Source organism: Pithys albifrons, chromosome 5, assembly GCF_047495875.1.
Source record: "Pithys albifrons albifrons isolate INPA30051 chromosome 5, PitAlb_v1, whole genome shotgun sequence".
Taxonomy (NCBI): domain Eukaryota; kingdom Metazoa; phylum Chordata; class Aves; order Passeriformes; family Thamnophilidae; genus Pithys; species Pithys albifrons.
The window spans coordinates 25,587,680-25,610,607 of record NC_092462.1 but is presented as its reverse complement, the minus strand read 5'-3'; the positions used below and the strand labels follow the sequence as shown (position 1 = coordinate 25,610,607).

General features: G+C 37.4%; 1 protein-coding gene across 1 annotated transcript in view; it reads right to left on the bottom strand.

Moving 5' to 3' along the window:
* Window positions 1–10,233: 10,233 nt before the first annotated feature.
* Window positions 10,234–22,928, bottom strand: part of GSTCD (glutathione S-transferase C-terminal domain containing) — a 65,001-nt gene continuing 52,306 nt past the window's right edge. The window contains exons 8-12 of the mRNA XM_071555955.1: window positions 22,423–22,551; window positions 20,414–20,547; window positions 18,601–18,631; window positions 14,319–14,388; window positions 10,234–10,898 (exon numbers count right to left, since the gene is read on the bottom strand). Coding sequence (XP_071412056.1) covers window positions 10,762–10,898; window positions 14,319–14,388; window positions 18,601–18,631; window positions 20,414–20,547; window positions 22,423–22,551 — 501 coding nt within the window. The 3' untranslated portion in view covers window positions 10,234–10,761. The remainder of the gene's footprint in view (window positions 10,899–14,318; window positions 14,389–18,600; window positions 18,632–20,413; window positions 20,548–22,422; window positions 22,552–22,928) is intronic.

Sequence of the window (22,928 nt, the reverse complement as noted above, 5' to 3'; positions counted from 1 at the left end):
GTTAAAACAGTGTAGACAGTTGATTATTTCTTTTGCTGTTTCACAGAATAACAGAATGACTGAGGGAGGAAGTGATCTCTGGAGATCTCTGTAGGTCACCTGGTTCAACCTGCTTCTTCAAGCAGGGTCATTTGTAACTGGTTACCCAGGGCCATGTCCAGGTAGCTCCTCAATAGCTCCAAGGATAGAGACTCAACTTCTCTGGGCAACCCATGCCAGTACTCAGTCATCCTCACAGTGAAAAAGTGTTTCCTCATGTTCAGGTGGAATGCCCTGTTTGTGTCCATTGCCTCTTGTCACTGGACACCACTGACAAGTGCTGGGCTCCATCAGCTTTACAACTTCCTTTCTGGTATTTGTCCACATGGTTGAAAGTCCCCAAAGCCTTCTCTTCTCCAGGCTAAGTGGTCCCAGTTCTCTTAGCCTTTCCTCCTAGGAGAGATGCTCTTGTCCTTTGAACACCTTAATGGCCCTTTGCTGGACTCCTCTCCAGTAACTTTGTATCTCTCTTGTGTTTAAAAGCCCAGAACCAGACCCAGCACTTCAGGTATGGCCTTAGCAGAGTTGAGTAGAGGGGAAGGATCATATTCCTTGACCTGTTGGCAGCCCAGGATACTGTCACCTGCCTTTCCAGCGAGGGTGGACTGTTGGCTCATGTTCACCTTGGTGTTAACCAGGACTCCCAGGCTCTTTTCTGCAAAGCTGCTTTCCAGACAGGCAGCTCTCAGCATTCAGTGCACGGGGTTGTTCCTCTGCAGGCGCAGAACTTTGCATTTTCCTTTATTGAACTGCACGGAGTCCTTGTCACCCCACTGTTCCAGCCTGTCGAGCTCCCTCCGGATGACAGCACAACATTCTGGCATATCAGCCTCTCTCCCGGTTTGGTGTCATCAGCAAACTTGCTGAGGGCACACTGTGCCCCATCACCCAGTTCATCAACAAAGATGTTAAACAGATCAGGACCTAGTGCTGACTTCTATGAAACTAGCAATTTATACCAATAAAGTTTTCCTAACTTTTAAGTCAAAACAAAAAAAACCCTCATAGAAATATAGTGTAGTAACAGTTAAACAGAACACATGACTGGTATGATGATCAGTACTCAGACAGCTGCTTGGGAGTCTTTTAATGCCTTTCAGCATTACAGGTTTTGTTTGTGGTTTTCATTAAGTAGGATTTGAGAGACCAAGTTGTGCATGAACTTCACGTCTTCAGAATACACTTTGAGAGACAAGAGGATACAAAAGATTTAAATGGGTTTAACTGCTTGATAGGAAAGGAAATGAAGCAGTTTTGGGGTTATCTACAGGTTTTTGTAGACAGTTACTGATGCTTCTATATTCTGCTAAAACAGTGCAGTAGTATTCAATTTTACTTTGTATTATGTTCTTTTTGAAGCTATATATTCAAACCCAATCAGTACAAATAACAATTTTGAAGACTTCTATGTGTTTTTATAGATATCTTTTGAGAGTAGACAATAAATATTGTGCTTCCCTGAATGGCTGGAATAAACCACAATTCTTCTGAACTGCCAGCCCAGGTAGTTGATGTCAGTTGCTCTTCCCTTATCAACCAACCATGACTGAGAACAATGCTTGGTCACTAGGGGAACTATTAGAGTTGAAAAGGCAGACAGGAAAATGTCTATAAAAAAGACTTACCTTCTTCCAAGAACCACAGCCTGAACTACTCTAAAATATTTTGCAATAATCTAAATAGTGTAAAAGCTGCAACTTTAAACAGACACACTGTCAGGTCTTAAAGGCAGAGGGAAACTATCCAGACAAATGAAGTGTAATTTTACCTTTAAGTACAGTTAAAGAATGTCAGATGCCCAGCAGAAAATTGGACTGTCAAGCTTGCACAGTACTCAGTTCCTACTTACACTGAAATGAAAGGCAATGCTCACCTAAGGAACCAGAAATACATTTTAAGGATGTTAAACCAGAAAGCAATCAAAAGTAGTCCACTTAAAGGGTCAGGTTTGTTTGTACTGTACATTACACTGAAGGTGCTAATCTCTGGCTCTTGGCTCCCAGATTACTGTTTTGGGGTTCAAAGAAACGACGCTTCAATCCAAACCTAATGGTCCTAAACTTCCAGTTCATTTGGTTTATGTATCATTTCCCCAACATCAATAGCATTATTGACGCAAATAAAAAGTTAGATGTGCTCCCTTTCAGGGCAACTCTATACATTGTATGCAGCCCCAAGGAACACTGTATCAGTGTGCACTTGGGACATTTTTCACTAAGGTCATAGAAATTTCTACAGATTCCTCCTGTATCTCAAAACCTGACTAATTTTCTCACTCCTCATACAGTGACAGCACAACAGGTTCTGGAGTATTGATTAGAATTGAACTAGCACCTGCTGGCATTTACTGATCTTAGTAATTTCTTCCTAGTTGGCTTCAATGGTGTCAAATTCAGCTTTGATCTTCTTGGCTCAAACTAGCAAATGACCAAAGGTAGTTTCTACTCTTTCTCAATGTATGGAAGGTACATACATACAACTAGGAGAGTCAAACAGCATTTAGAGAAACCTGCTGAACTTCATGTAAAGAATGAGTCTAGTGGACTTGATCACTCAGGCATGAAGTGCTATTGTTGAAAAGTACAGCTTGAGAGCAATAGCTAAAAACTTCATCTTACTGCCTTCTGCACTGCACTGACTCTTCTCTGTAGATGTATTAAGTCCTAGCAATTTTCACAGAATCACAGAATATGCTGAGTTGGAAGGGACCCACAAGGATCCAACTCCTAGCACTGCGCAGGCCCATCCCAAAGAGTCACACCATATGCCTGAGAGTATCATCCAAATGCTTCTTTAACTCTGTCAGGCTTGGTGCTGTGACCACTTCCCTGGGGAGCCTGTCCCAGTGCCCAACCACCCATACCTAGCCTAAACCTCTCCTGACACAACTTCAGACCATTCCCTCAGGTCCTGTCACTGGTCACCACAGAGAAGAGATCAGTGCCTGCCCTTCCTCTTCTCCTCCTGAGGACATTGTAGACTGCGATGAGGTCTCCTCTCAGTCTCCTCCAGGCTGAACAGACCAAGTGCCCTCAGACGCTCCTCATATGATTTCCCCTCAAGGCCCTTCACCACCTGCATTGCCCTCCTTTGGACACTCTCTAATAGCTGAATACTTTTCTTACATTATGGCACCCAAAACCGCACACAATATCCAAGGTGAGGCCACCCCAGTGCAGAGCAGAGCGGGACAATCCCCTCCCTTGACTGGCTGGTGATGCTATGCCTGATGCTCCTCAGTAACAGTAGCTATTGTGAATATCCTGCTAATGCAGACTTACCAAGAACTAAAACCAACTGCAGTTACAAATTCTCTAAGTAAGGATAATTCAGCTGGAACATGTTTTACTTCAGAGGGCTTTTTGGTGTTTACTACAGAGCACATAAAAGTGATCCAAGTGTAGTAAAGATTCATAAACCAACCAAAGGTTTCAAATTGCATAATTGTTTAAAATCCCTTTAAAAAGGACTTTATTTTCCAGAATCCTGCTTTGAACATGAAATGTTATTACAATATGGATGAGGTATCTATTTATAACCAAATGTTTGTGTGTAGTGGTCAAATGCAAAAAAAAGGGGGAATTGAATGTTTATTTTAGTCTTGATTTTCTTCCAATACCTTGTGTAATTCATCCTGAAATTCTAATTATATCTCTCTATATAAACACTGCAAATATGAAAACTGAAAGACACTCTGCTATGGCTCTTCCCCTCCTTTTTCCAAAGTAAAGACATGCTTGTGGTCAAATTACTAAATGAAAAGAATTCAGTGTGTTAACCATCATTGCAACAAAGAAAACATGTCCATTTAGAGTGTTGTTTAACTATTTCTATGTTGGTGATCACATTAAATGGGTATTTGAATGGAAACATGCCAGATGAATTAAAATAACCTTCACGGGTTCCAAACATTAGCTATTTCTACAAAATTAACTAAATGTTTGCAAAATTACACACACCTATTACAACTGCTGGCCTCTTATGCAACTCAGAAGTCCACTGCTGATGCAATTTTGTTTAGCTGGACAAAACTCATCTTAACCACAAGCTGTGCAATTCAACAGCCTTTTCAGTTGTAGAATAAAATTGAATAAAAGTTAATTTTAGGAAGTTAGCCACTGCAGACCTCAGTTAAAGGAAGGTGCCTTGGATTTGCAATAATGAATTGGAACTTTGATTCTTCTGGTTGCCAACGGTGTTCTGAACTGAAGGCCTCTGAGAAATGAGCAAAGATGTTTTTAATGAATAGCAGTTGGCTCAAAATTCTTGGCCTAAGTTCTAAACCTTGAGGCTTTTATGCCCCATGATCCTTTCCTATCATCCATTTTAACTATGCACAACTTCATTATCCTTATTTAAAAAAACCTCTATTTAAAATGCTAATTTAAAACCTGTCTCCATGGTAGTTTGTCTTGGAAAATTCCACTGGCTAAATACATGCCCATTATAAATACAATTGCTTGGCTCTGAGTTTGCAAACTTACTGACACCTCCAGAGTTCTATACAAAGTTGGTTATATTACCCCAGACCATTATCTTTGTATTTTCTTTGCAAAATAGTAGCATTCTTTGTAAAAAAGTTATTAAAATCACATACATGATTTTCTTCAGCTTATGCTTATTTAAATATGTGTTTTTATACAGACTAAATGCAACCAAACTGGAAATCAGCTTGTCACAAAAAACCCCAAAACCAAAACAACAAACAAACCCAAAAAACATAAGCAGCTCTTACCTCTATCAATTGAAACAGCCACAGATAACCCAGAAATAGTCCACTGTCCAGGAAATATCAGATTAAAAACATTTCCACAAACATATGGCAGGGCAGGGAAACAAAATTGCTAGAGGGAGAGAGTTCCACAGCTAGGGTATGTCAAATACCCATCCTCTAATCAACTCACCCTTGCTTCTCTCCATTTATACCTCACTGCTCCTCTCCCCATGCCTGCACCAGAAGCACTCCAGCTCTCTTGAAAATACCAAGTTAAAACATCTGATCAGTGGAGTAGCTCCTGGGGGAGGGGGGTGGGCATGGTGTTATCTTTTTTTTTTTTTTTTCCCCCAGGTAAATTAACAGTTAGATTTTAAACTAGCTCATGTTTATTCCAAAGGTCAGAAAACGTACCCGTTTCCTTCTTGTTTAACATTTCCCATCTTACCACAGTGACAACCCACTTCCCCCACTTGGACACAGCTCTCCAACTCATACAAATCCATAGAAGTAGACAAGACCGATCTGACAGTACTGGGAGAGCCTCCTCATGAGGCTGCTGTCTATTGTCTTTGAAAGGTTGTGAAGCCTGGGGAGGCTCCCCAAACATTTCAGAAAGGTAAATCTTATAGCAAGAAGGACAGCACAGGGAACTTCATGGAGGTCTCCCACTCCCCTTGGAGCCCCTTGGAAGCTCTCTAACTTGCTACATCTATGATTTCCATCTAACTCTGTAGCCTCCTTAAAATATGGGGGTCACCTCCCCACGCAAGCTCTTAAAACTACAAAATCTCTCTATCCTTCTTATCTGCAATATTATTTTAAGAACATTTGGCCTATCAATCTCTAACCATTCCAAAATATTACACCTGTAACTGGAGTCACGGCAAGGCCTTTGAGATGCTGCTGTTTGCAGGTGAACAAAATTACAGAAATCCAAAGGAAAAAAACCAGTAAAACCGAGAAAAACATCAAAACTTGCATCAAGACAATGCTGGAGATACGGAATGCTATTGTTTACCTTGGATATGCCTTTTCCTCTTTATTACTTTTGTATAACAGAAATTATTTTCTTTTCCATGGACAATTCATTTTACTTCAATATAACCTAGAATTATATTGGTGTAATTGAGAGAGCTGGAGCTACAACACAGTTGTGGTGGTAACAGCTCAAAGAACAGTAACTAACTTCATACATTGAAAAATACATTCCTGCAAAACCTCCAAATTCTAATTATGATGGTAAATGAAATGTTACACTACTAAATGCAGCAGCTTCTTTACTTACCAATTATACTCAAAGAAAATGGTTTTCTTTGGATGTGTGCACAACCTACCAGTCTTTCAGTCTTCTGAGCACTGAAAACATGACATTTTCACCAAAGCCTTTATGCAGCCTATCCCCCAACATCCATCTGAGACTAACCTGAGAAACAGAAATACTTGTGTATAAATGGGATGATATTGTGAGTCCCTCTAAATCCACAGGGAAATAGGAAAGGATGACTAAAAGGAATACCAAAAGAATGTCCAAAAGATGCTATTATTGACAAATAATAATTTCTACTAGTCTCACTGAGGATTTCATTTCACTTCATGAGTCAATATGTGCCTTTCCTTGACTAAAGCAATGGTTATGACTTAGAATGTTTCCCAAAATCTTCACAAGGAAGTGCTGGTTGATGGCCTGTTAGAGAAATACATATTAAGGCTGTTCAGAAAAAGTAAAAACAATGTCCAAAAATCCTTAAAGTGGAACAGAAACCAAAAGAAGTTGCAACTTCTGATCATCTTTTTATAGGCTAATATTGGGATTATGTTAACTTCTCCCCTTTTATGTTTTTAATTCACTGAAGTGATTTATTATAAAACCATCCTTAACACCCTTACCTATTTTGAAAAGACAGGCATTTTCTTAAATTCACTTTGAGGAGAAGACTGCAGAGCAGGACACTTCATTATTCATTTCTAATTTTTGATTAAATAAAAGCTACAAGCAAAGAGAAAATTAACATGGTTTCAGTTTTACTGTTTATGCAGAATCTTAACATATTATTAACTTAGAAAATTTAATTTCTTTTAATGATAATTATAATAAGCTGGAACTTGCTAAGCATAAGCTAACTGAACTGAAACCATGATAACCAGGTAGTTTAAGCACAAGCCTGAGCATGGGAAGTTCAGAGGTCTTCTTCATTTTAATAGAGGTATGTATGTAACACTAGACATATAGAGAGGTAAATGTTAAAAAAGAATGGTAATAAAATCACAGGAACTTAGACTAAAATTGTACATCAGAAATTTGTTATGACACGCAAATGCTCTCAGGCAAAACCACTGAAAGCAGTACTTGGCTTAAAGGTAAATGTGTTTTTCTTTGTGCTGACAACTAAGCACTGACTGAAACCAATTCAACTATTCAGTTACTTGTTACTAATCAATGTTTTTCTAGCTCAATACTCTTTTCAAATTACACATATATATTCATTGAAAGGGTAAATTACTAATCCTAAATCAAAATCTTAAATAAAATAGCCACAGCTGATGGTGTATAGCCAAACTAAAATCTACTTAAACCCATTATAAAATCAGCTGTATGCCATTTCATTGCAGGTTACTTAAAGCTCGAATTTGCTTAACCAGGACAGGTTTTTTAATTGTTCTTTTCAATGAGATTACCTGGCATATCATGTCACCCAGGAATACAGCCATTTAAAAAAACCAAAACCTTCTGCTTATTGCCATTATATCCACCAGGTGCTAAAAGTCAAGAAATAATGCAGAACAGAAAACATGAGTCTAAAATTTATGGCCGCCCTATGAATAAATCATTTTGTGTCTTTCTAAGAATGATCATCGAGTAATTTTGACAGCTCATGTAATTTATCTCCTAGGACTGTCCCTTGTTTATTACTACCCCTGCCTAAATATGGCAACAGAACTAAGGAAGCAGATAATTAACACAATAAAGACAAAAAAGAAAAACCAAAAATGAAGATACATGTACACACAGGTGACTAATTTTAACACACAGAGGAGCTCAGTTCAGTTTGGTCATCTGCTTCCTTTTATAAGCTTACTTTCTCCAGCACTACAGGCCACAAGGGTAACATAAAGGAAGCATGTCAAAACAATTGAAAATTTTGACTATGCTAGGACAAGATTTTGTCATTCTATAGCTGGTCCCAGTGGGGCCAGACATGTAAGAAACACTAATGGTATTTAGGTATGCACCTTGTACATCAATCTCCTTGCATTACAGGCTGCTAGAAGAACAACAGTTGTTCACTCACCAGGACCACACTGTCCAGTCACCTTCTTCAGGGAATTATAGGCTCTATTAATTCCATATCATTTATATATATCAACAAAGAGCAAAGTAACATACCTAAAAATTAATACAATTGAGTTCACATTTCTGGAGAAAAGTACATGGCACAGAGTACCAATCTAATCTGGGGTAAATTAGATTATCAGTTGTTGCAAATATCTTCTGTTTTTTATGCTTTTTTTCCCTCTGCTTCTCTTCAGTTTTCAATAAACATCAGTTCATCTCAAGTATCATTCTTTACTACTCATAATAACATAACTCCATCCTTAGACATGAGGAAGATTCTGTTCTGAGGAGAAAAGAAACCAGAGCCCGCTGATGCCAATAGCGCCAAGGTCACAAAGCAGTATTACAAATGGAATGCAGTCTCACTAATCTCATAAGCTATCAAGATGATGGATACTGAGATGCCATCAAAATATTCCCAATCTCTGGAGGAAAAAAAAAGTCACAAATTCATTTTCTATAGTTTTGACTCATCCAAGAAAAATGGGATGTCATGATGCATATAAATACAACTCTCCTTTTGCAGGTTTTCTCCCTTGCTTCTACAAACCTTTTTCCCCTGTGAAGTCTGTTTCTGCAGGGCAGCAGATACAAAATAATTTACTTAAGTCACAAAAAAGCAATACCTGTGGGAAACTGTCAATAACATGGAAACAGGTATTTCAAAAAAAATGGAAAAAAATCCAATAAATTAAACAGAGATTGGTATTCAGATTCTTACGTGACTACCTATTTTTCTTGACCATCCAAAGCACCAAATAACCTCCTGGACATTCATTCAAATAAGGCTCCTTCTCCACTTCTGCTTCCAAGAAATACTGGTTTTGCCTGTTAAAAAAGCCATTTTTATCCTTTTTTCAGTAACACGCATGCCTCCCAATGCACATCCCAAATTATCCCTTCTTTTCAGGCAGATGCAAAAATTATAAACTATTGAATATTATAGACTGTTGATCCAGATACTGTAGAAACAGTGAAGCATGTAACAGCACAGATTTGTGCTCTACTGAAAGCTATTTATTCTTGCATAATATCAGACCATGCCAAATATTCAACATCACCATAATTAAAACATTCACATTGCTACCCACTGTCTGGAGCAGAGCAGTGTGAAAATCCTTGCTGTAAACAGCATCAAAATTTCCAACAGGTGGATCGCCTTCATGAGCTATTCCCTTCAGCACAAAAGGTCATGAAAAGACATTTGCTCACTCCAGAAAAGTAATTTAACATGACTAATGGTCAGATTGACACACTGCTATCTTAAAAACTGACTTCTGGTTGGGCAAGTATGAGAGAAAACCCTGGAGATTACTGGTATTGCCATGTATTTTGTCTGCCATATACTCTTCCGACCTCCAGTTACTCTTGTAACTACAAACAGTTGCAGAAAAAGTACTCCATCAAAAGAACTCAGGCTGAAGGGAGGAATTCACTCCTACTTGCTTACTTTTGCACTTCTAAATAAATGGACTGCTTCCTTCATATTAAAAAAATCCCAAGTACTTAGGTCTTTTAGATATCTAAGTATCTATGAAAAATAAAATATATCAGGATCATTTTTCCCTCCAACACCTCTTGTTTGTAATGCAGCTTGCCACATGCATTGAAGCTATGCTCACAGTTTAGGATTATTTCAATGAAAACATGGCAGAATTCATAAGTGTGTAAAACCCCCCTAAACATGCAATGAAATTCTCATTAGGAGCTATTTTCCACTGTGATAGTATCAACAGCTGATTTTAAGTTAGGGTAGAAAACTGTGCACAGAAATTTTCATTTAGAGTAACATGACTGTGACTGATCTTTTCAAATGGTTCCACAACTTCAACTTTGAACTGAATCAATGAAGATGGCATATACAGACACATTAACTGTTCTTAAAAATTTCTTCTGATAGCAAAGCTTCTTACAAATGGGAAGCAGTACACTTCAATTAGCAAAGGTTGACAATGAAGTATCCATTTGCTGACATCATTGCTAGCTCCCACTGTCTGGTCAATAGAGAACTAGGGGCTTGGTTTCTTTAAACACAGTTTCAAATATCTGGTTACAGAATCCTTGTGTAATACTTAATATTTAAATCTTAAAAAATGATTGGAAATTTTGAATACATTTTTAATAAACAGAATGAGGCTTCAAGTAATCTGATGAACTTTTATTAAAAATAATCTTCCTACAGCAGTATGGAATTCTTTAGCAAAGTCAAGCCACCTGGTCCACATCCTCTTCACTAACACTATAAATCTGATCTTTTCTGTTCCTCTAGTGATCAGCATTGCTGGCTGATAACTGCTCTGCTTATGAACACAAATGCAGTTCTGACCACGGATGCAATTTTCAAGCAGCCAAGACACAAAGGAAATCACCTTCTCTTCACGGAGACCAACTTTCTTCTAAACCTTTACAGATGGATGTAATTCTATGCACAGTCATTAGATCCAGAAACCACTCAGAAGAGAACCAAAAGTTGCTTAATGACAAATTGCAAGTTGATTTGTGATGCTCGGCATGCAGTTTGCTTTTTAAGATTTTTTGGGCTGCTTCCTTTTCCGAGTGCAATGTGTTCAAGATGCATGATGTCTGGTTCCCAGATCTGCTTCTATCTGCTGGATGTCATCATGCACTGAAGATTTATGTTCAATTTCCAATCAAATGCAAGCTTCACACCCTAAGCAGGGGTGCCCACAAACATATTGTTCTTTGGAGAACAACTCTCTGGCTCCATAGATATAACTTGGACAGAGTAGTTCTGTTCTTCTGCAGCCCATGCTCGATCCAGATCCACAAGCCCCATACACTGTTTTCCTAAAAGGAGAGCAAGGAAGAACACAGAAACTCAAAATACAGAAACATTATCAGAAACATGCACTTCAACATTCAATGTTAGGAAAACACATCAGTATGCTATCTAAAAATAAGTTCCACACCTACTTTAAAAACCATTTTCCTCTCTTTTACTTCAAATAGACATTCATTAATAGTTCCAAATCCCATCTGTGTCTTGTAACCTTCATTTAGCAAAGACTTTAAGAAGATTATTAACTCTTTATATATGGAGAAAGGCACAACTGTTTTTAAATATTCTCAAAATTTACAGAATAATCCATACTTTAATGTAAAAGCCACGGGAAGAAGAAAATGGCGGGTTCACCCCTTACCTCTCTGAATTGCAAGACTTCCACTCCCTTTATAACCATAACTGCTTTCCTCCTGTACTTTCATCTAAAATCTGAATATCTCTGGTTATTGAACTTCAACAAAAGACTAAAATATCAAAAAATTATCCAGTCTAATTGATTTGAGACATATTAATGCAACTGCTTATAAATCAAAGCACTAAAGTGGTAATGCAAATTATCTCAGATTTATCTGCAGAAAAAACAGCGAGGATTAATCAAGGCGGGGGGGTTCTGCTTAGACATTTGTATTATGATACAGCCATGCCACAATGATGGGACCATTTGTCTTTACTTATTTACTCATTATAATTGATTATTATGTTCTGAAATACAGAATTGACTTGTCAGATTGTATTTCAGCAGTTTGAAACTCTATTGAAAGAAAGATTTAACATTTCCCTGACATGTTTCATGACAGTCTGAAGTCCTGAGCAGGGCACAATCCTGCTTTGGTCTCAAAGCCAGTGATCCTACCTCTTCCTGCTCCTGACAGAATTGTACAATTAAATATATTTGGGGTCCGAGATGAAGGGAAGAGACAGCAGTACATCATGTTTACCATCAGAACATGAGTCTGGCATTCTAAAGTACCCTCTGGAACTGCTTACCTCTCTTCCCTCTGAATATATCCAGAGCTTTTGTGCCTATACCATTATAAGCTCTGTTATACACTCTGGTTAGGTGCCTGTATAAGTTTTGATAGGTGGCACAAACACTTCTCAGTGTCCTTGTATTTCAGAACAGCTGGTGCACATCACACTTTAATACAGTACTCAGTGCAATCTATTCTGTCTTTCCACAGTGAGCCAAAGGCCAGAACTATCTTCTCCTTCTCAGCTGAATTCCTTAGTTACAAAATAATTTCACTACTTTGAATTCACCAGTGTTATGACATTTGGACTCCATTCTGTTGGTGGCTTGGAATTTGAGAGGGGTAGTAATTGGGTAGAATAGAATTTAGAGACATAATAATAGGGGAGGGCCTAAAAAAAAAGTTTCCAGCTCAGTCCTGTATGGATTTATATGGTGCAGAGAGAAATTAGCAGTTTAAATAACCAGGAAAGAACTCTGCAAATTACTTTTTATGGCACTCCTCTTCCTGCATCTGTGGTTTCACAGAAAATCACCTTCTGTGGCTGGTTGAACAAAATGACATGTACACACTCCTGCCATTGAGAGCAATATGCTTACCATTCCATGTGCACACACTGAGGGCAGCTGGTATTGTCACAGCTGGGGCCTGGTTCCCCAGGTGCTCTCAGTAACTGTGTGAAATGCATGGAGCAGTTCTGTGCAATCAGGTGGGCTGTAGCAATGTTCACAAAACCATTCACCCATTCAACGTGCACTCAAGTCCCATATAGTGTGAAAGAGTCACATACCCAGTGAAAAGCACACAGAACTTTGTTCATTTAAAGGGCAACTGCTGCGTGTAGCAGAACTGGGTTCAACTGCATCCTTTTACCTTCACAAGTACTACAGAAATTGGTGGTAACTCCAACAAATGTGTAGTTTCAGACATGACAGTCACAGACAGAATGCTGTATTTTAGCTTACAGGTAATGAAAATAAATGACTTGCTACTTCTCTGAAGCTGCATAAATTTAGTAGTAATTGCTAAAATGTAATTTACAATACAATCCTAAAATATTCAAAAGTAGCAGAATAAGTAATTATGTCACCATTTACAATAGAGAAGAAAAAGTCTTCACTTGTTCAGAAATACTCTCACTAAATGAAATATAATGTTTTCTCAATACCTGATCAGGCATTAAACAAAAATGAAATAAAAAAAAAAAACCAAAAAACATTCTCACCATGATCCCATTCAACTGTTTGCAAGCAAAACTTAACTGCTAAACAAGACTGCCACAAAACCAGTCTCAAAGCTGAAGCAGAACATGGAAATGGGAACCATCTTCAATGAAACAGACTAGTATTACATGGAACTTAAAGAACAAGTAACATTCTTGAAAACAGAAAAAGTGATGACATAGGGAAAGAGAGAGAATAAGATTTATATTTGGGTTTTTTATCAGAGCAAAACACAAGAAAATTTGTGGAAAGAAAATCCCAAAGTTTCAGACACTGAGAACTGATGAAAGTTAAAATCTTGAAAATTTAAAAAAAAAAAGGAGGGGGGTTCTATTTAAATTTTTAGTCCACAATGTGGGGTGCTATATTGGTAACTGAATACTGCCCTATCTAAATTTTTTATTTGAAAAAACTGTGATGATAAAAGAAGAAACTGAAAAATTTCTTGCCAGCTCTTATACAGAATCTGTAAAATTTTCTTTTTGCACAGCAAGTATAAGAAATACTTCAAATGCTTCAAATTAAGCTTTTTAAAAATATTATGATTATTTGCTATGCTTTAATATACTTTGTAAGTATTTCTTCTGAGCCAAGAATGCAGATTTATGTTCTTAGAGTTCCGAGCCCTATCTGTCTTTTCAGACCTGGAAGCTCCTTTAGAGCTTTCATCAGAAAAAGGACCACATTATACTCCTTTGTAAGACAAAGCTTATTCCACATATTTGAAGTGTTCTGTATTTTGCTGTCCTGCTGACCAAAGCCAGCCCAATCTCTGAAGTTTAGCCTTACTGTTTGCAGCTGGCATTATTTGTTTGCCATTCTAAGAGTTATTCCCAGTGACTATAAGCAGGACAAAGACGGCACACTGAAAATTACTACTACAAATCACCTGTGCTTTTAAGGTAAGATAAACTGGCAATAGCAGGACTTTAGTGAACCTTACAAAGATCTCATGGTTTTCAGAGAATGGTGGGGAAACAAAAAGGTCAACAAATAGAAATCAGTAAAATTCAAACTCTCTATCTCATATTGGTGATTTTGAAAGAAGGAAAGAGTTTCTATACCACAGAACAGAAGAGCAAGAGTGAAATGTGACAAAACTTGAATTTTTCAAATTTTATGTGAAGACAGTGACTTAATGCCTCCATTCATAAATGTCTACTTCTTCCTTTATATATCAAGGTGATATCATCACTGAGATGGTTTACACAACAGCTGCAGAAATTCATACCAATTAGCCTGCGCTCAGGTGGAAGCTGAACAGCTGTCTGATCTGCAAATCTGCAAAGGATCATGTGTTCCTAAAAAAAAAAAAGGCAAGAAAAATCTAATTTAATGTTTCAAAGTATTAAAAATGTTATCACATAGAAAACTTTATTTCTAGAAAATTTATCTGTGTGCAAAGTGCAATTTTTATATTACAAATATGTGTGTAAATCAAGAGTTTTTAATCACTGCCTTATTTCTCCTCATGGGTATAAATTTCTTGCTAAACTTTCTAATTTACTTCAGCAGTTGAATTGGATGCAGTGTATACAAGAGAACATTCTTCAAAGACATCCTGCAGACTAATTTTGCCTTCAATAACTGATGAGCAACAGTGTCGTCTTTTAGCACAGTCATCACAGGGGAGTGGTCCTGTGGTGTAATGGTGAGCACTCCGGACTCTGGATCACAAGGTCATGAGTTCAAGTCTCAGTGGAGACCGTACCGGGCAGTTCAATGCCTTCCTGCCATCCCATCCCATCAGATCTCGGGTGCTCAGCAGGGTCAGCCCTGGTCAGTACCGGGTGCTGTGACAGTCCCAAGGACTTCATTGTCACTGTCCAAGCTCACTCGGCCGTGGCAAATGGACCTCAGGACTTAAACGGTGGGGCCAGTTCTGCGCACACTGTGCCTCACCTAAAACATCCACTGCGCAGGCTGGAAGGGCACACCCACGTGGGGAGAGCCCTTCCCAAATCTTCGTTCACGAAGTTTGGCCATACGTAGGGGAGCATGTCTGCATCAATAAGTAGCCAAGATAAATTCTTAAACAGGTAGTTTGAACTACTGCACATTTCTCTAAGCAGTGATTTTGAAACCCAGAGCAGCTTCATGATCAAACTTCCTCTGCCCTGCAAAATCCATTCAGGATCAACCAAAAAGATCTTGAAGGCAAACAAACCCTGGCTGTGAATAGGAAAGTTTCCTCCATTAAAATTAGCATAATGCAATTTCAAACAATCCCCATTCCACTAAAAGATTTGCAAAGGCTTCTACAACAGGTGCTGTTGAATTCTTCCTGTCCTGTCACCCAGGGGGATGGTGCAGTGGAGGGTGCAGCAGGCAGAACCCACATCCTCATCTGCCTTCAAATCCCACTGCCTATGCCAGCATAATGGTTTCTCAAAGACCAGCCAGGCTAAGGAAGGCAAGTCAGCCAGATGGTGACAGACAAAGCCTTGCAGGTGTAGCAATGAATCAGTGCTTTGATGACAGTTGTGCTCTTTGGGACAGTTACAATATTAAGTACAGGACTGTGTAAATCAGAAGCATCTTAGAATTGTACAACATTTTAATTTTTTTTTAATTCCTGCCTGATATAAAATTATGATTTTAAAGATTTCGTTCTTATACCAGGTGGAGAGAACAACTTCACCTAAGGATACTTCAGGTTCTTTCAGCATTCTGAAGCTAGGATACTTACTCCAGTTTTCATTAGAGGGACATAAACACCCAAGAGTCTTCATTCAACTAAAAGGCTTCATATTAAAGGAAGATGGTAACTCTCCCCAAAGTACACTCCACCCAATTCATAAATTTAATAGACACCTGACCACAAAAAATTTTTTCACATATCATAAAATAAAGTATTATCACCACTTGATACTCAAATGTTACTCATTTAAATAAATTTACAGTATCTTGAGGCAAGGATATCTGTTCCCTAGTGGAGCTCACTGACATGAAGGTTTCCAGTTCACAGCTTCTTAAAAAACATGGAAGCAAAATGAGAACATGTGATAACACATCTAGGACTTAAACACGCTACACCCAGACAGTTCCATTCAAATGTGGCTGCTTTGGTAGTATAAGAGAGTTGAAAACGTTAAACCCAGACATGACTACTTGAGAATGAAGGAGAAGAACCATGGGCAATGTGGCTACTGCTAGGAGAGAAGCAGCAGTGATACACAGCTTGGGGAGAAAGAGAGGGATTTAGAGGAGAGGGAGGAGATCTGTGCTAGCACACAACTCTTCACCAGCCTTCAGGCATCCAATACAATTTGGGTCTTTGCAACATCAAGTTTCCAGCAATTTGGACCATACCAGAGCTATTGGTAAACTTGTCACTTAACCTGAAAATCTGGACTGACTCCAGTTCCTTGGCTTCTTAGAGAGGTGATCCAAAGAGATAAACTAGAACCTGTTATGACTACATTGTTTACCCATGACACACATTAAATTTTCACGTTCCCTGTTGGCAGAAATAAGAAAAGCATTTCTAACATAATGAAGATTATAAACTGCCCAAACTTTGTGTGTGCATAAACAGTTAACTTGCTTACTAGAACACCCATACCTTCAACTCCTATAAAAACTCCAAAGCTGTATTTACAAAGTTATACTGTTCTACTTTCCCATTCTCCTTTTGTCTTGAGAAAGTGTCTCAAAATGTATCATGGTAGAAATCTACAGCTACCTTATTCTTTGCAATGATAAACTAATGAATTACAGCATAATGCTCTCATCAAAATGTTTTGGAAGTGCCAGACTTCTGGATGTCTTTTTAGATCTCACTAAAATAAAAGATAAGAGAAATTAATTTAAAATGGGAACTGAAAGGGGTGACACAGACAATGTCTGGCTAACACATGGCAACTTTGGCTGCCAGCCAATAACCTGTAACAATTTATTAATATGAAATATAAAAATGCACACAGCTAGCTGCATAGCAGAAGTTATTTATAACTAGGATTATTTGAGGCACCAACCAGCCTAGACCATTTGTATAGACTCTTAAGTTATTAAGAATAGTAATATTATTTAGCCTTGTGTTTGACTCCTGTGCCCTTCTGCAACACAAATAACAATGTGCTGGAACTTCTACAGTGTTGACGAACTGTGATTTAAATCTTCATGGATTGACAGATTAAGAAAAAACTTCACTGAGTTGTAATGAGGTTATACACACTACCCCAATCTAGATATCCCCAACTTCATAGTTATCACCATCTCCCTCTGTGCTGTCAACAGGTTTACTTTTAATAATGTTAGTAAATAATGTTTTTCTGAACTGAAACCTGAGTTCTTTGTGATTATGTGTTAGAAACATATAAATGCATTGAAAGCATTGTTAATTGAGGGGAAAAATAATGACAGGTCCAAATCCACTGTGAGGCTTTTGTCATCTCAATCTATGGGCGTTTATTTCCATGTAAATTAGCAAAGTGTGCACAAACCAGACTGTCATGAAGGTAAGATTAGTGTATTACCAGATAACTGAATTTCCCTTATAAGATGACTGGAAATTTTCTTAATTTTTAAAAGTCTGTCTTACTTCAAGATTACAAAGGATAATCTCTATTTTCCTGCCACATACAGCATCTTTGCACTACTCACTGTCCCAAAAAGCACTTGGATATTAGACATATCTTCCTTTGCTTCCACATTTCTGTTATAAGAATTATTCCACATCTCCAAAATTCATTTCTATATTGCAAACACTAAGACCCCTGTCTAGGGTTTGACATGTAAATTTAGTAAAGTTTCTCTATAACCTTGCTTCTCTCAAAAGGAAACATTTTCTTTCCGTGCCACATTAAGTGCATCCAGCCTTCAGATTTCTGGTTGCTCATTACTAACTAGTTTAAATGCACATGACAAAGCTTAGCAGATCAGGACCAGTTTTCCGCTGTCCACCTCTCTGCTCTTTTCCTTTTTCAGTCTCCTGTTATCTTCACTCTGTGAGATCTGTGTGCTCCACTGATTCTTCTCCCACTTTTCTCTCAGACTATCTCCACAGACCCTTGCTCCTCAGGGTCAAAAATACTTGAATACTTTTAAAATTATTTTGAACAATATTTTTAAGACAATACCACATGAAATTCTTGCTGATCAGTATAAGCTTTTCCTACTTACTATGTCAAATCTCTTGGACATAATTTAGAGGGGAAAATCTAATGATTTTTAGACAATAACAGCTGCATTTAAGACCTAAAAAAATTGGCATCTTGTAATTGTTAATGGATACATGCTGAAGTACCTTAGGAACGACTCACTTATACATTATGATAAAACAAAGCAGTTTTTTTGTGGAGAAACTACTTATTTTTATTGACAAAAAAAAGCCTTAAAAAAAGGATGGTGGAGAGAAAACACAGTGACATCCACAATACTACTAAAGGCCATTGTACATAACACATGTCTCTCCTTGCAGTGAAAAGATAACCACCTATATTTCATTTGACAAGATGTTAGTGAAATGCAGGAAACGGTATATAAACCTCTACCCCTGCCATTTTACATACCTTGTAGGATAAAATTTCTTTGAACTGATGACTGAAAAAAAAATAAATAGATCAATTAAAATCTAAAACCAGCAGAGGTGGAAAATAGGAGCAATCATTACATACTTGAACACACTTTAAACAAAGTAACAGTATCTGTGTCCTACAGAAAGGCCCCAAACCTCATTACAATTCCAGTTCACCAGAGAAGTGTACTTCATGGTGTCTTTTTTCTCCTATTGTATTATTCATAAAAAATATTTTTCTCTCTAAATCACTATAAATACTAACACAGACATACTTTTCTTTCCTCATTGCCATATAAATACTTTATATATACTTAATAATACTCTAGACATGCATGTATTTTGCTTTTATCACAAAAATAAGGGGCCTCTAAAAAGGAATTGACTACAGAACACAGGCACTGAGGGGATATGAGCAGGTTATCGTATTTGATGATCATATAAGGAAAAAAAGAAAAAGCAAATCCTAAAATGTAGCTCGAGCTAGGGTTGATAATTTTCTACAGAGGCTTAAGATGTTAGATTCAAAATTTTAGCAAACCCAAACCCCTAATTTACATTCTTACAGCATCTACAGCAACAAAAGTTTTCTAACACAGGGAGCGTTTCCAGTTTTAGTGGCCTAAAAATGTAACTGGTCAGAAGTTAAACATTATATAGTCAATCTTACACCAAGTCAATGGAGAAAAGCTACATGCCTGCTAACTTTAAAAGTCTCAAGATTTTATTGCCTCTTCCTTAAGAAGACTTATTTTATTGTGTCACAAGAGAAATCAAAAATGGACAGACACACAGAGGTGGAAGAATCAATTGGACAAAGAAAACACTGTTAAATCCAAAGTTTACCACACTGACAAATTGTAAATATTTACTTTCCACACACTTCTGTACCAGCACACACATGGGTATTAGAGAAAAATATGAAAAATATTTAACATGGATGCATAAGATTTTTTTAGATTTGTTGATTCCTTTTAAGATGGCATGTTTCGGTTTTTTAGTTTAGCAAACATATACTTAAGTCAATTCCTTGTAGAATTAAATCTGATTAATCCTGGACATCATAAATGCAAAGCTCAGGTCTATTAAAACAAAAGCTAACCAAAACACAACCCTCTCTCTCCATCTAGTTCTGACTCAGAAGGCTGTTAGCCTCTTATCTTCTGCCACCTTATACTTATCTTTTACATTTTATTTATATCAAAGACATTAAAATTCTTAAGCATAAGACATATATGTATCTCCCACATGGCAGATTTGAAGACAAAATATGTACAGTCCATTGAAAAAGAAGGAAAAATACTGACTGAAATACAGAAGAACTTGTCTACTTGGGAATAAATCAGAGGACTTTCACAAGCAGTAAACTGTGGTATAAAGCAGACCCACTTCTTTAAGCTGATTGCTTACATCTTTCTGCAACATTAATATGTCAATTCCCCTTCTTACAGCAATTTTGGTGAGCTCTCTATTAACTTTCTGATTTAAAGGTAAAAGGTCTGCATATTACATACTGTATCTACTATGTTGACTGCACAAACTCTCCTGAACTATGAATGGATAAATCCAAGAACAAAAAAAAAAATCCAGGAATTCCCTATCTGTCTCCCTTTCAGGATGGGCTGGCAAAGAGGACTAAACAGTTTCACTGTAACTGTGAACCAGCTTAGCCCAGAAACTTACAATGATCCCCAACTGATTAATTCTATACTCAGTATTTTATTCCTTCACTCAGGCTGATATTTCAAGTATTTTATTCCTTATCTTAAGCTGATATTTAACGTCTTATCTTGCTAGCTTGAGTTTACCTTCGTGGATATTTAAACTTGACAGTGTTCTGAATGAAGCCGTAGCAGCAGGGGGAGATGACAAAGGCTGCCCGTGCCCTGATGCAGTGCTCCAGCACCATGTCCGTGGCCACACCACAGGCATGCAGAGCCACCTACAGCAGGGAAAACAACAACCACGGAAACAAGAACATTCCTTACAGCAACATTCTAAATACAATCCTGTTCCAGCATAGTTTTGGTTGACAGAGTTTCTTAAATACACAAGGAAGCTTTTCCAATGAAAGCTGTCATGCCAAAGTCTGGTCCCTAATTCCTCAGGTTTTTATTTCTCTCCTTCATATCTACATAGAGAAAAATTTATGTTCTACTCCATAAACAACAGAGGTATTAACACTGAAGAAGTGTCACTCACCAAACGCACTCAGAAGGCAGGTGTGCTGTTTTTAATTTATCTGATACCACAATGCAAAATTCCAGAAAAACAGTAACAGCAAAACTACTTGTGGTGATTAGTCAAAAAGTTTTATCACGCAAAAACAACTTAGAAACACAAAGAACTGTTTCAAAACTGGATTTCAATTTTGCAGTAAGAGAAATAACAGATATACCGGGTCACATTTAAAGGAGAAAATTGAACATAATTTTGAATCATTAGATTTTAAGGCGTTCAGTAAAAGCTTTAGAAAACAAACAGTGGAGGTGTGGGGGAGCATCAAACACAACTTGCCCTTTTCTTTTTCTTCTCCTTACTCTTTTCCTTTTTTTAGAGATGGGCTCCTAAACTAAAACTGGAATAACATTTCATCACAACTACCTGCGAGCACTGACATGTGTTTGGGCAACACACAGGTTGCACCCAAATTCTTCATGTTCTTCTGCAGAAAGGCAAGTTACTGCAGTACTCAATACAGTGCATAGAAAGGGAAGCAGCTCTCTCACCTCTGTGATGCCAAATGGGCCAGCAGAAATTGAGACTTTACTTACTCTGCCTCCTCCCATGCACTCTGTGCCTCAGAGTGGGCCTGGTGCATACACATTGCTCTGTGTTTTCCCTAAACTAAGGACATCTATAAAACTACAGTTTTCTTAGCTTTTTGCTCACTGTGAATTTAGGGAAAAGGTTTAAAACTGCACAGCTCAGATTTCAGGGTTCAAAGTTGTTTTTCAAGGTAGAGCAATTAGAAGCTGACTTTGATACATGTCTCCAAAAAAGGAAAGCTTCAGGTTTGTCAGTTGAACAGACTACAGAATCAAGTCAAAAAAACTGAAGCCACAGGCCTGGAAATGAAGAATTTCCCAGTGAATTCTTCTGATGTATGTTTCAATATTTTCCTTGTCATGAAACTTGAGAGTATGACACTTTTTTATCAAATAAAAATGCTACAGAGATATTTAACATAGTATTAACCTTTAAAATAGACTCCCAAAATTAAGACAGGAATTGCAGTGATCACAAAAGTGGAGACTCATTTCAAAACTATTAAACATTTCACACACAATTCAGTAAATTATTCATGAGATCCTGATATTTTAAATAGATCTCTAGTTCATCCACTGAGATTTATATGACAATGCAGCACTAAAAATAAACCTAGAGAATTGGAAATTTACACTTGGAAGGACTGGGCTAAAACCAGTTATGCTTCTCTCTTCCTTCTCTTGCACTGTATTTCTTTACCTTTATTAAATAAACCAACCAAATAGTTGAACAGCACTGTTCAAGTACCATAAACCTTCAGCATTTATTGTCCTCAGTTATAGCCAAAACAGGCCCTTAGATGAATGATTTAAAGAACAGTCAGTCTTGCATGGAAAGTTTGAGCCTTGTCACAGAAATTCATATTCTACTAACAGAATAAAAAACTAGAAGATAGGAATACTTAAGAGTTACAAAATACTATTTATGCTCATTTAGTTTTAGGGTTTGTAAGGACATACAGAATTTTCTTATCTCAGGTATTTTAGTTATTCTAATAATAATCAACCAGATGCAGAAGTTTTGAAGTGGAAAAGTTATAATCACTTACCCCAATGTTAAAAGTCCCATTAAAATAGTCCAAATTGGCTTGAATGAACCAAATGTTGTTTAAACCTAGTTCATCACTTCTGTCTTTAGCTCGGATCAGAGACAACTCCTTATTTTCTATGAGTACCACCTAGATTTCATACATATGAGAAAATAAGGCAAAATAATACTGAGGAATCAAAGTACAACCAACATTACCAAGCAGAAAACTTTTTAGCTTAGTTGAGAAAAGCTCTGAATTACTTGTGGCAGAGTTTGAGATCTACAAAATGATTAGCTGTAAACCCAGTAACAATCAAAGGCATTTAATACTTGCCAGTATTAATCAGCTCTCAAATATTTTATATTTTACTATAACTTTTGTCTTCTCAGGAAAGCACCACACACATTTGGAGGTTATGCTAAAAATTTGTGTGTTTCGAACTTAAGTCCTCTGCTTTAACAACTGTGACTTCACGTGTCCTACACACACACACCTTTCCAAGATGATTATCGGAGACCAAAACT